Source organism: Danio rerio, chromosome 7, assembly GCF_049306965.1.
Source record: "Danio rerio strain Tuebingen ecotype United States chromosome 7, GRCz12tu, whole genome shotgun sequence".
NCBI lineage: Eukaryota > Metazoa > Chordata > Actinopteri > Cypriniformes > Danionidae > Danio > Danio rerio.
In genome coordinates this window covers 34,411,656-34,425,298 of record NC_133182.1, presented here as the reverse complement: position 1 = coordinate 34,425,298, position 13,643 = coordinate 34,411,656, and the positions used below count along the sequence as shown (strand labels likewise).

Here is a 13,643-nt window from a genome sequence, read left to right as displayed (position 1 = left end):
CTTTAGATGTTGATCCCCTGACCCATGCTGCACTGGGAGATGCAGATGAGGTTGAGATCCATGACTTTCACGAGTATAAGGGGGACAGCGGTGAACCAGAGCCAGAAGGCCCCACAGAAGCGGCGGACAGTCAGCCCTTGCGGTCCAGCTCTAGCACCACAGCCAGTTCCAGCCCCAGTACAGTCATACAGGGAGTCAACCATGTCAGTGCTAAAACTAAATGTGTTGTCTGAATATAGTGCAAGGCCAATGTTTTTGTTGCCTGAAGTATGTGTTGTTGTCTTTTTTATTCAAACAGGAGCAGAAGGAACCTGTTGAGGTGGAGCCCATAGCAAATGTGACTTTCCCAAGCTCTGCTCCAGTATTGGGTCCTCCTCCTTTTACAAGACCCACCCCTGATCCAACCCTTGTTGACCCTGCCAATAAGAAGCGAGAATATGACAACCCCTATTTTGAGCCCCAGTACGGTTTCCCTACAGAGGAAGATGCTGAGACTGATGAGCAGGAGGAGAGTTACACACCACGATTTAACCAGAATCTCAATGGCAATAAGTATGTACTCAGTCATTAACTGGAGGTCGTTCAACATAAATCTCAGCTGCACATACCAGCACTCAACGTCCTCTCAAAAATTGTGTGTGTGTGTGTGTGTGTGTGTGTGTGATTAGGCCTTCTCGTCCACTGAGACCCAGCAGCCTGAAGCTTCCGGGTGAATCTGACGGAGAGGGAGACTCCAGAAATAGCTCTCCTAACTCAACCATCTCCAACAATAGCAGTGATGGCTTTGGGGGACTCATGTCCTTTGCCAGTGAGTGGCCAGTTTAACATAACCTCTAAATATTCTTTAGTAGCTTATGCTCACATTACGAAATTGGATGTAAAAATACTAAAAACAGCATAAATGATTTTTTAAGAGGATAAAATAAGGACTGAAAATGTAGTCACAATTAATTTGTTCTAAACCAATTTTATTTTTTTTCCTCTTAAACACAAAAAAGATTGAATAATGTGTGTAACTGGCTATTGGCTTTGAAAGTTTTTTTTTTCCTACTATAGAAGTCAGTAGTTTATAGTTACCAATTTCATTCGAAATAGCTTCTCTTCAGATCAAAAGTAAAAAAGAGATTCAGGTTCAGATTTGCAGCCACTTTACATTTTAAAAATTTTATAATCAATAAAGTATGACCTGTTTTAGTTATATGAGCTGTTTAATATACAAGTCAGTTTTTTTAGTCGATTAAATGTAATTCAAGTTCAAAAGACTCATAAGTTTAATTTAATTCAAATGTAAAAAATAACTGGTTGCCTTAAATTTTAAAGTGTAGGATAAGTAAACTGAGAGTGAATTTTTATTTTTCTGTAAATAAACACTTTAATAATAATTATGAAAAATAAAAGAAAAATACTTGGAGGTTTTCAAAAGTGATACAGATAAGTTACAAAAAATTATTTTGCATTCTGTAATGGTTGTTTTTTGTACACTTTATTCATTAAATAACCCTGAAAAAAGTATCCAACCAAAAATGGTGTTGTTGGTTTTTAGCTTGTTTGCTGCACAACATGTCACATGGCAGTTTTTGAGACTTCTTTTTTGTTATTTGTCAGATCAATGACAATGAGGCAGCTTCCCCAATTCTAAATCATCTCAGATGGTTAGATTGCTGGTGTGGTTGGTGTGGAGGGTTATATTGGGTGTGATTTTTCAGATAATGACGCATGTCACTCTGTCTATATTCATCATAAAAATATATTAAAATATAAATAAAATATATTTCATCAAAAATTCCTGAACATTATTTGGTGTGCATAAGTTTTTGTCTTCACTATATATTAATATTTAACTTATAATGCTGAAATGTTTGGTAGAACGGTTTGATTTACAATCCAGTTTCTTTGTCCCTTTCCAATGTTAGTTCACTGTAAGTACACTAATTAATACAAAAATAAGTGCGACCAGATGTTTTCAGATGTGCATCATTGACTGCTGAAGGTTTGGACATAAAACCTTATTAGTATTGAGACTGAAATGTTTGGTATTTTGTGTCTATCACACAAAATGTATTCTCCCTTTTCTTGTTTACAGGTAACTTGTATAAAAACCATGGCACCAGTTTCAGTCTGTCCAGCCTGGCTCTGCCTAATAAAGCGAGAGAGAAGAACACGCCGTTCCCCAGCCTCAAAGGTACACGCATTCCCTTGGACCTCATCCCATGTGACCTCCTGCTCTTCCACTCATCTGACCGTCCTGTCTCATTCCTCCAGTCTAGTCCAGTTATCTTCTCTTATTCTTCTCTTTTTTCCCTCCAAACCCCTTAATCTGTCCTTTCCCTGTCTATACTATGGCATTGTAGCTAATGCTTTAAACTGTCCTATTAGACTCAACTTGTACTAAGGTAATTTAAGGCACGGATTAGCAGATGCCAAAATAAAAGTAGACCAGAATGAATTGATGTAAATAGATTTCTTTAAGAAAGACGTTTAAAAAATGGAAACCATTAGATTTAGGAAGACATTTTCACTTTAGTTGACTGTTTATCTTTTTCTTTTTTCACTTTTTGTCCTCTTTTTCCATTATAATTTGTGTTATGTATTTTGTTTGAAGAATATTTTAATTTTGATTTAGCAGAGGACACAGATCAAGGTTTGTGGGAATGTTGCCTGAATTTCTTTGTCCCAACCCACATGTCTTATCCAGTGTTGCTGCCCTGAAAGTGACAAGTGTCATGCCTCTCTTTTCCACTATGAAGATGCTGATTTAGTGGAAAATGGTTGCATCGACAAAATTTTCTAAAATATCAGGGTTTTTTTTTTGTAAATTTTTTAACATCTGAGACTTGCTGCAACTTGTATTCTAAAGCAATATGTTTAACGTAAAGCAAATAAAATGTCTTGAAAGTAAGATTTATGTCAGTATTTTTAAAAAAGAAACTAATTTCCATAATAAATGCAGTAATAAAAGTGTTTAAAGTAAATCCCGCTATAATTTCTGTTAGTTTTATAATTTCTTCTTTTAAGTATTTGTTATAGAGTGACAGGAAGACATCGTTGTTTATAATGCTGGTAAACATAATTTTTAAGGCTTCAAGTAGCCTATTTAGCATTAAATCTGAATGATATTGTGACCAGTCTGACCTATCTGCATTTTTTCCTCACTCAACAATGCAGTTTTTATGCAGCGTGATTTATAGCTTATTTTCCATAACAAAACCGAAGTCACTTTCTGAGCTAGCAACCCATGGTTCTTATTAGTGCCGTTGTTGTCATTGTTGACCTTTATTTTCTGTTTGTTTATGATTTTGTATGATGTTTGTAATGCTCAGACGATGCTGATGACAGTCCTGAAAGTCCTGGTATGTTTCTTATCTGTAGCCTGCCCTAATAATAAAACAGATTGCTGTTTATAGAAATGTAGACCCTTTGAGAGAATGAGAAACTCCTCTCACCCCTTTTCTCACTCTAAACCTGACTGACAGACTTGCTCTGGTTCCCAACTCCTGTCCTGGACACTTGTTTTTAAACCCCGGTATCTGAACTGGTAATGTGCTGTTTCGGGGTTGGAAAATAACAACTTGTGCGGGGCAGCAGTTTGGAAACTCTATGATAGAGGATATATCTGTGCTCACATATATCCGCTATGCCTATCCTTATCCTACTTACCTATTCTTTGATTGTTAGTAATGGACAAAACAATAATGAAATAATAGTCATTGTAATGATTGCATTCTGATGCTGATGATACACAGGGCAATTTTTTGGGCAATGTTGCAGGGCAATTCAGCAGAGCGATGTTGCTTGACTATGTTTTCATTAAGAATGGGCAACAATATTGTATTCGTAACACATTGCCCTGATTAGATTGCCTGCGTCTCACCTGGTTGCCCATTCCTGGCATGATTTCCCAGCAGCATTGCTCAAAAAGTTGCCGTGTGTCATCAGCATGAATCATTCTATACAGAAAGGACATTTCTGCAGGCATGAAATAATCTAATATTTGACTGCTCTTTGTGTCGTGTGCGGCGTGTTTTTGAAGTGATCTATCTTTCATTTGTGTGTCATCTCAACCGGAGACAGAATTGAGGTCTGTTCCGTTTCAATTTCACCCCAACTCCCCGGGTGAATTGAAGATAACAAAAGCAGACTGCAAAAGAGAGGAGTCGCACAGAACATTTCAAGCTCTGATCAGCTTCAGAACTGAAATGTAGTTCCCTGTTAACTTGGACCTGTTTCAATAATGGAGACTTTGAAGTCTGTGGTGATTGTGGTGTAGGTGTTTTAAAAGAAATCGATAAAATGTCAAGGATTGCAGTGTAGTTCAGGCAGACGAATATCATGCAGGTTTAAGCAGAGCAGGAGAGGTGGTGCTTTTTTAGAACTGGGAACAGGAGAAAACCAATACAGCACTGCAGGACACAAAAGCACTCTGCATTCCTGCTAACATGTTGTCTGGTATTGATTTTTGTTTCTTTGAATGTTTAGTGAGCAAAACAGAGTAACATTAAAGGACCATTTCAAGTGTCTATTCAGTAGACAATCCCTCTAGCACTTTTACCCTGTCAGATTCAACAAGGTGCTGTTGGCCTTTTTACTTCTTACTTAAATAAATATCTATTTGATGTAATGCTTTTAAAGTGTGCCCTATTTGATCCTTTTTTGTACTATAGTGTTGTAAAAAAATAAATAAGGAAAGAGCACAGTGTCAAAATACACAGGCAATATTGACACAATTTATACTTTTCAGTTACATGAGTCACCTGTGTTGGAGACCTGAGGGGTAAAACGCTAGGTTGTAATTTCAGCTTATACTGCGATCGTAGAAATGCAGCACACACCAGTCAGATTTTCTACTAATTTCAGCTTCGGATATTTGGATCATGTCACCTAAACAGCACCCCGCTGTATTTCAGTAATTAAAAACAGCCTCTAGTGCCAGAGCTCCTGTTTGGAGATGTTTACATCAGTCTGGTGGAGTATTAAACTTTAACTGCACTTAACTGCAAATCAGAATAGAAAAGTTAAACGCGTATAAATGTAGACTGTAGTTATTTTAGCTCAAGATGGGTCAATAATGCTGCCATTTGGCACAAATATAAAATTTCAGTCCTTTTAACTTTTCTTTCTCTCTAGTAATTCTGTAGATTTGGGCTGTGCGATTTGGGGGAAAAAACATCTAATAGAGATATTTTTTTGACAGATAATGCGATTTATATTTGATTTGAAATTAAGTTTTGTAGTCAAGCCTCAGCTCAATTATCTGTATCGTAGCTTCTTACTGCTAAAATGCAGTGAGTTCTAGTTAAAAAAGGAACTGAAAAGATATTAACTTAAACATTTATTCAAATTTATTTTTTAAATAATCAGAAATGAAACGCTCAATTTAATCTAGAGCAAACAGTAAACAAATAAAATGACCTTACCTTTTTATAAACTAGTTGAAATCAAATTAGGGAGAAAGTGTAGCTTATTATACAAACAAAAAAAATAATTATAAAAATACAGAACACTCAAACTAACTTGGCTGAAACAACTCTGTTGTACTTTACTTTTAAATTGTACTTTACTGTTGCTTGCCATACTAGATTGAGTATCACTGGCAATACTCTTAGTTAACTATTTAGCAAGACACTCTTAATATGGTTGTTGTATTTCCTCGTGCTGTTGCAATAATTCTATGACAGGTCTTACTAACCACCTGTTTTTGTTCAGTGTCTGTGACTTTGAAAAAAAATTTTTTTCATATTACTGCTGTCATGTTTTTTTTTGACATTATTTCATCTATTTAAAGTTTGTTTGTTTTTTGTTTTATTGTGGGTGTTTCGCATAGTTTGCTTGCTCAATTCTGATTGGGCAGAACAAAAGTGAGCTCACTCTATTGGCTAGAAAGACTTTCACACACATATGGCAGACAAGCATTTGTTCTGGGCAGGGGAAATGAAATAATACATATTTCATATCGCTGCCTCTTGCAATTAGCTAATCACAATGTTTCAAATCGCGATTGTGATTCTATTTCAGTTAATCGCACAGCCCTACTGTAGATGCTTGTATCCTGGTTGGTCTGTATATCTTATTGCACAACAACTATCCGGTATTTTGAAAAAATATATATAAATAAATAAATAACCACCATTAGTCCCCTCAATGGTATGATGTCACAAAAGCTATGTATAATGTGTTATAATTTCTGACAATGTTTCTATGATATTTTTTTGTGAATTTTTTTAAACACACCTCAGAAAAGTAAGAAAATTGCTACACTGAGTGTAATTTAATGTTAAGTCCTAATCAAACGAAATGAGCAATAGCAGCAAAGTCATATCTTTGCAATAAAACATAAATCTGAATGTGAAGGTCAATAAAAAAGCAGTGAGTTAGTGGGTTGTGTTTATAGTTGGATTAGAATTTAAGATGTGACCGTAGTATTTAATGGCGATTATCTTTTATAATATTACTGTTCCCTGTTTGACCTCTTTTTATGAATAGAGTTTTGTAGAACTGCTTCAATCTTTAACTATTAACATGTAATCATTCTTAATCAAGACTTCCCAGACTATTGTGTCCAGATTTAGTGGTCTGGAATTCTCAACAAAAGAAAAATCCCTTCTATTTTCTTGACTTTCTCTTTTTCCCTCTACTTCGCTCTGTCATATCCCATGCTCTCTGCTGGTTTCTCTGTATATGTACATGTGTCCGGTGCTTGTGGTTGTGGGTTGATGTTTGGACTGGTTCTGTCTGGGCCGGTGTTGTTCTCTGTCCCCTCTTTGACCCCCTGCACTAATTCTGGCTTCTGTGTCCAGTATTTGGGCTAAATTCTCTAATGGAGATTGTAACAGAGATCGGCCCGGGGAGCGGAGAAGGTGGGTTCAGCCCTTTGCTGCGTGAGCTGCATGCTTCTCCAAAGCCAGTCAGCTACATCTCCCAGCATCCCCGATCCATCGTTGCTTCCTCATTCTTTACCGTGTGTCTGATGTCAGTCACTGTCATCATAACCGTTTCACTCTTTTGTTCACATACGTCATGTCTTCTGTTATGGGCTGGGCCTGTAATGTAAGGAATAGGACTTCTGGTATGTTGTATTAGGAGGTTTTGCTGGGTAGAAAGAAATAATGTTTGTGATGCTTGAAGGATGTGTGTATGCATTGTTTATGAGACCAGGCAGGGAAGGAAAAGCCATAAATTATTCAAAGTTTCTACTAATGTTATTTACAGTATGATGCATCTCATGAAGTCGGTTGACAGAATGTCTAGAATGTGCTGATCTGTAATATGGACAAAAATAAGTACTTAGAGCCTATTTGAAATCTAACTGAAATTTAATGTGCTGATTGAATGTGCTCATAAAGTTATTGTTATTGAAAAATAAATGAATGAACGCCCGAATGAATCACCATGGTGACCTGATTAACCCATCTGATTTTATTTTTAGGATACACTTTAGTTTGGGGTCAGTCAAATTTTGGAAGGCACTTTTTTGTATATATATCTTTTGTAATTTAATCTTAAGGGAAAAAAAAGCAGATTTTTATGTCTTTAGTGTCACATGATCCTTCAAAAATCATTCTAATGTATTAAATTAGTACTTAGGAAGCACCTATTATAAAATTCAAACTGTAAAAAAAAGAAAAAACTAAGTAATAACTCAAGTTTTGATAAGTGCAGGTAAAACAAAATTTTGGAAAATACACAGCAGTAGTTTTACAAATAATTTGTTTAAAAAAGCTTTTGTTTTGAAAGGAATTTTGTATGCTCACCAAGGCTGCATTTATTTTAAGGAGTAAATAATTTTTAAATAAATAGAATGTTCAGGGGGGGAAGGATACATTTGAAAAAAAAAAAAATTGAATGACAGTTTTGAATGTTTGCACACATGTTATATATTATACACTCACCGGCCACTTTATTAGGTACACTTACTAGTACTAGGTTGGACCCCCTTTGCTTTCAGAACTGCCTTAATCTTTCGTGGCATAGATTCAACAAGGTGCTGGAAATGTTCATCAGAGATTTTAGTTCATCTTCACATGATAGCATCATGCAGTTGCTGCAGATTTGTTGGCTGCACATCCATGATGTGAATCTCCCGTTCCACCACATCCCAAAGGCGCTCTATTGGATTGAGATCTGGAAGGCCATTTGAGTACAGTGAACTCATTGTCATGTTCAAGAAACCACACTTTATGACATAGCATGTTATGCTGTTGGAAGTGGCCATCAGAAGATGGGTATACTGTAGTAATAAAGGAATGGACATGGTCAGCAACAATACTTGGGCTGGTTGTGGTGTTGACACGATGCTCAGTTAGTACAGTACCAATGGGCCCAAAGTGTGCCAAGAAAATATCCCCCACACCATTACACCACCTTCACCAACATGAACCATTTATACAAGGCAGGATGGTTATTTGTTGTTGACGCTAAATTCTGACCGTGACATTCGAAATGTTGCAGCAAAATTCGAGACTTATCAGACCAGGCAATGTTTTTCCAATCTTCTATTGTCCAATTTTGGTGAGCCTGTGCAAATTGTAGCCTCCGTTTCCTGTTCTTAGCTGACAGGCATGGCACCCTGTGTGGTCTTCTGCTGCTGTAGCCCATCCGCCTCAAGGTTGGAGGTGTTCAGAGGTGCTCTTCTGTATACCTCAGTTGTAACGAATGGGTATTTGAGTTACTGTTGCTCAAAACAATCTGGCCATGCTCCTCTGAACTCTGGCATCAACAAGGCATTTGCGCCCACAGAACTGCCGCATCACTGTTTCATAATATGTCTTTGGCAAGTTTGTATAGACTGAGAATTATTATGACTTTTGTTTGCGACATGCAAGTACGGCTTGCACAATCTAACATTTCATAAGCCACACACGGTGAAATGTGTGTGCGAAGAGGTCCATCTGCTAATGCCATTATATGCATTTTGCACATGTTAATGTTCAGATGTTTGGACGAGCACACATGCTGAGTTTGTGTGTGCGTGTAAGTGTATGTGCTGTTGCCATACACTGCTAATTGTCTGCAGTATAATCATCTAAGCTTTTTTATTGAATTTTTTTATGTTGTGTCTTGTCATCATGCAGTCTGTTTGTCACTCACTCATTTTCTCACTCTGTTCTCTGCCTGTGTGTGTGTCAGTCATTGCTCCTGTAGCTGTTCTTTCTGCTCCAGTCCTACAGTCGCCCTCTAATTGTCAACGTTAGTGTCATTAGTAATGTAATACCCCTGATATCCTAAGGTGCAAAGGAAAAGTTGCTTGATTGTGTGTGGATCTGTTAAAAGCTACATGTGTGTGTGAGTGTTTTGCCCCTTATATTGATGCTGTACAATATAATCAAACAGACACAGTATGAAAACATCTATGCAGAGGTTTTAGGCTGCACTGTGTGTTTTAATGCTGTGGTCTTTGTGTTTCTGCTGTGGTGTTTTTGAATTTTTTTGGTGATGTGAATTCTTTAGATTTTAGGCTTGTGGAAGCTGGTTCATACATGTACAGTCTATATATCCTGAATGATAGAGGGGATGGTCTGTTGTAGGTGCCCGAGCCCCCAGAGCACTGGTAGATCAGAAATCCTCTGTTATTAAGCACAGCCCTACTGTGAAGAGAGAGTCTCCGTCTCCTCAAGGCAGAGCCAACAATACCAGGTACTGCAACTTGACATGTGCAACTCAAAGGAGCTCTATATTTAATTATATATGTAAAATTCTTTTGGTGTCAAGATACATTCTAATATTATTGGTTTGGTGCTCAGAATGGGATACATATTCCTTTTTGGGGAATTACACTTACCTAACTTTAAATAGTTCTTGACCCCAGTGAGCTATAAACATAAAAGAAGACATTTTGAGCATTACTATCGTCCATCTAGAAAGTTTCACGCTAAAACATCTGAAAAGTTATATACATTATGAAGTAATGAGAAAGAAAAATAGAAAACATGTACCTTAAAAACCAAGTGCCTCCTAAGTTTATTTTTCAAATAAATATAGGAGGGAGACATGCGATTACTGGGAGATTATCACTCGTTTGCCGGCATGCGGGAGTCTCTGTGAATTTGCAGGAGACTCCCGGAACATCCGGGAGACTTGGCATGTCTGGAATGACCTCCCACCCTACTCATAATTCTCTCTTCATATAGCTGTATGCCTATTACATATCCATAAAACTGTAATATAGCCGGGCTCGGATCGTATCGCTTTCTCACTACAATCGATCCGCTCCAGAGTTTGTTTCAATCGAGCCGAGACCACCTCATTCAAGCGATCTCGGAACGATTGTTTTGGCGCGGATCCGAGTGTAATGGCTGGATTCACATTTGCCAAATGAAACCGCGCTAACTGGGCAAACGAGAAAGGTTCCGAAACAAAAGTCTTGGTGTGAAAGCACTCTGAGACTATATAAATCTTTTCCTCAATGACCTTCCCAAACTAAAATAGTAACAGTTGCTGAATAATTTGGTCTTCATTCACAGTTAATGTATCTGTGGAAAGAAGACACTTTAGACATAACTATCCATCATTTAGATTTTTTAATGCTCAAAACGAAAAAAAGTTATAGATGTTTAAGTAATGTAAAAAAAAACAGCATGTGTTTGTAATATAGATCTTTTTATGACTTTAAAAATGTGTGAAATGAGTCAAATGAGTGTTTGATAATTTTAGTAATGCTTGCTAAATAAAACCTATATTTTTCTGCTAGAAAAAAAATGTATGTTACTTGCATCAAAGTTTTGAAGGGTTGTGTATATAAAAACAATATATATATAGCATCTTTAACAGAAATCATTTACAGATGTAAAAAAATGCTAATTTTTAGTTAAGCATAAGTACAATGTAAAACATGTATTTGCACAACTGCTACATTGTAACAAATTATTAATTTGGGTTTAAGTAAATATTAGTTAAGGCCACCAAATATAAGGTGGGACTGTATTTTTTCTGTTTCTCTATTTTTGTTCTCTAATGCATGAGAATGTATCTTATGCATCATTAAACTTGTTTATTGTGCTGTGCAGTGAGAACCAGCAGTTTCTAAAGGAGGTGGTCCAGAGCGTGCTGGAGGGGCAGGGTGTGGGCTGGCTTAACATGAAGAAGGTGCGTCGCCTGCTAGAGAATGAACAGCTCAGAGTCTTTGTGCTCAGCAAACTCAACCGTGCGGTCCAGTCAGAGGAGGACGCCCAGCAGGAAGTTATAAGAGATGTGGTGAGTTCGAAATGATAGTCAAATCAAGGGTTCATGTTGAGCTAAAGCAAACATCTTATACTTCATTTCATATACATGTTGTGTCTTACAGGAGATAAATAGAAAGGTCTACAAAGGCATGCTGGATATTTTGAAGTGCACGGTGTCCAGTTTGGAGCATTCATACACTAATGCTGGCTTAGGGGGCATGGCCAGTGTCTTCAGTCTGCTAGAGATAGCACGCACCCACTACCAAACCAAAGGTAACCTTCGTTAAAATGTCCACACCAACATGATTTCTACCTACATCCACAACAATATATTTATGTGGACCAGCACAAAGAGTTTCTGCTCTCTAGAAGATTCTTTTTCCTCCTCTTTACAGCCATGTGGAGCTGGATGTCAGTCACTCTATGATCTCTGTTCATAATCTTGGGTTTCAGCCTTTTATTTCCATACCTGATTACAGAAATCATCAGGAACCTACCTTTAAATTTAACTTCTATCTTTTTCTCTCCATGTGTCTTTGCTATTTCCTCTTCTTTCTTTTTGCCATGCTCTGTTTCCTTGGTGCCCGCGTGTGGCTCACAGATCCAGAGAAGCGGAAACGGAGCCCCACCGAAGGGCTTAGCAGTCCAGGCAGTAAGGAGAGCCCATCGGGCCGAATGGAGAGTGCCAGGGCGGCAGGGGTGCTTCTGGTACCCCGTATCCAATTGCCGCCACCCTCCTCTGGGAAATCATCACGCCAGTTTGATACCCGGAGTCTGAACGAGGAGAATTTTATTGCCTCCATTGGTGTGTAAACCACAGTCCCCATTGCATGTCCCCCCTTTTTCGCTGCTTGTTACATTCCTTGAGCTCGGGGGCCATGTGTCCCTTAGGGCTGCATCCTCTATTTCATTAACTGTCTACATCGATTTTGTGCCCAATATTAAGAATCCAGAAGGCTCAAGTGTTCCCCATTCAAAAGTGACGATTCTGGCATTGTATACTCATCCAAATTCAGTAAGACTTGAAGCAATTTAGGTTTTATTACCTGTTCCAAACTGATGACTGGGTTTTATTCTGGAGAATTAAATTTAAGGGGTCCAAAACACCCACTGACATTTAATCGTATGGACAAAAAAAACATTTAATACAAAATGTCCACTTTTGTGATTAACAGAAGAAAGAAAAGTCATACAAGCTTGGAACAACATGACAGAATTTTCATTTTTGAGTGGACAATCATTTTAAAATTTCTAATTCTTTTCAAATAGTGCTGTTCTGTTACCTGATGATGATGAACGAATTAGTGGCATTAGTTGGTGTAGACACATTACTGGAATATTGAGATGCATTTAAACCAAGTTTACGTAGACTCCTTCTGGAATGTTCAGCGTGTGTTTTCAAAATCCTGTTTGCCAGTCCTAAATCCCCTTAAATCCATTGGATGCATGTTAGTGAAAGACCTGCAGCTCTGTGTAGCCAAGAGTGAAATAGTGGGACGGTGAAGGTCTTGGACTGTGCCACTACTCTCTATAAAACGGTTCTGAGCTGTTCTTTCCCCTGTTAACAGTCCTACGATAAGCCCTAAAACTAACCACAGACAACTCGCTCCATTTGAAACGCCTCTAGTGACTTGTGGATTTACAGGTCAAGGCTTCTGATTGGCGGTCATATCTGAGTCTGTGCACAGGGGATCGTCCACCACCCCCCTTCCAAACCCCTACCCTCATGACCTTGCCTTGTCTGTCCTTCGGTAATAATGCACCCGCAATTCTACGGAATGTCTTTGAGACTGCATCCCCTGCTTTTGCAACACCTCATTTCACCCACCAGCTGTGAGGCTGATTTGTCGTCCTCATCTCACGCCTTTTGCACCTCCCAGGCCGTCCACCCTCGCCTTGGAGAGCCACTGCCCATTATGGATGATATGAATGGGGAAAGAAAACCTAGGCATGAGGCTGATTTTGTGTGAAATCCATCGTTTTGGCTCTTCAGGAACAGGGTTGCAGAGCGTAGGATGTTTTGTAATGGTTCCTCACTAGCTTTAAATGATTGGATGGTTTTACATGATGCGAGATCTTTCATTTAGCTTGAATTATGGCTGTGTGAGCATTGCAAAACATCCTTGTTTTGGAAATTGAGACTTTGCACTTGTTCGGTTTTTATCATTTGTTGTTTTATTTTAATTATTATTCTTTTTCTCTACAAACAAGCTCATCCTCCATATCTGACAATTCAACCGGCTCTCTGACTCTCTCTCTGTCTTTCTCTCCTTGCTTGCAATGCATCTTGGGTAGAATTGTGGAGCAAGCACCAGGATAACAGAAAGCAAAAAGCTTTGGAAAAAGAACAGAGTAAGATCACTTCCCTAAGCACCCAATTAGACTTTCCTTTGCAGAACTTCAAAAAGGACTCTGTCCTTCTACTTGCACTAGTCCTCTTCCCTTAAACCATATTCTATCACGGGTAGAAACTGAATCTGCCCCTAA

At 38.1% G+C, this 13,643-nt stretch overlaps 1 protein-coding gene across 50 annotated transcripts in view; it reads left to right on the top strand.

Moving 5' to 3' along the window:
* The window catches only part of madd (MAP-kinase activating death domain), an 89,529-nt gene that overhangs the window by 53,613 nt on the left and 22,273 nt on the right, over positions 1-13,643 (top strand). For 15 of the 50 annotated variants that reach the window (XM_073908704.1, XM_073908685.1, XM_073908702.1 and 12 more), the window contains exons 13-20: positions 7-203; positions 299-552; positions 669-808; positions 2,084-2,182; positions 9,522-9,630; positions 11,001-11,187; positions 11,279-11,429; positions 11,758-11,961. In XM_073908704.1, coding sequence (XP_073764805.1) covers positions 7-203; positions 299-552; positions 669-808; positions 2,084-2,182; positions 9,522-9,630; positions 11,001-11,187; positions 11,279-11,429; positions 11,758-11,961 — 1,341 coding nt within the window. Of the gene's footprint in view, positions 1-6; positions 204-298; positions 553-668; positions 809-2,083; positions 2,183-3,320; positions 3,351-9,521; positions 9,631-11,000; positions 11,188-11,278; positions 11,430-11,757; positions 11,962-13,451; positions 13,509-13,643 lie in introns of all 50 variants that reach the window. The other 35 variants (XM_073908709.1, XM_073908703.1, XM_073908701.1 and 32 more) reach the window with 4 other exon arrangements.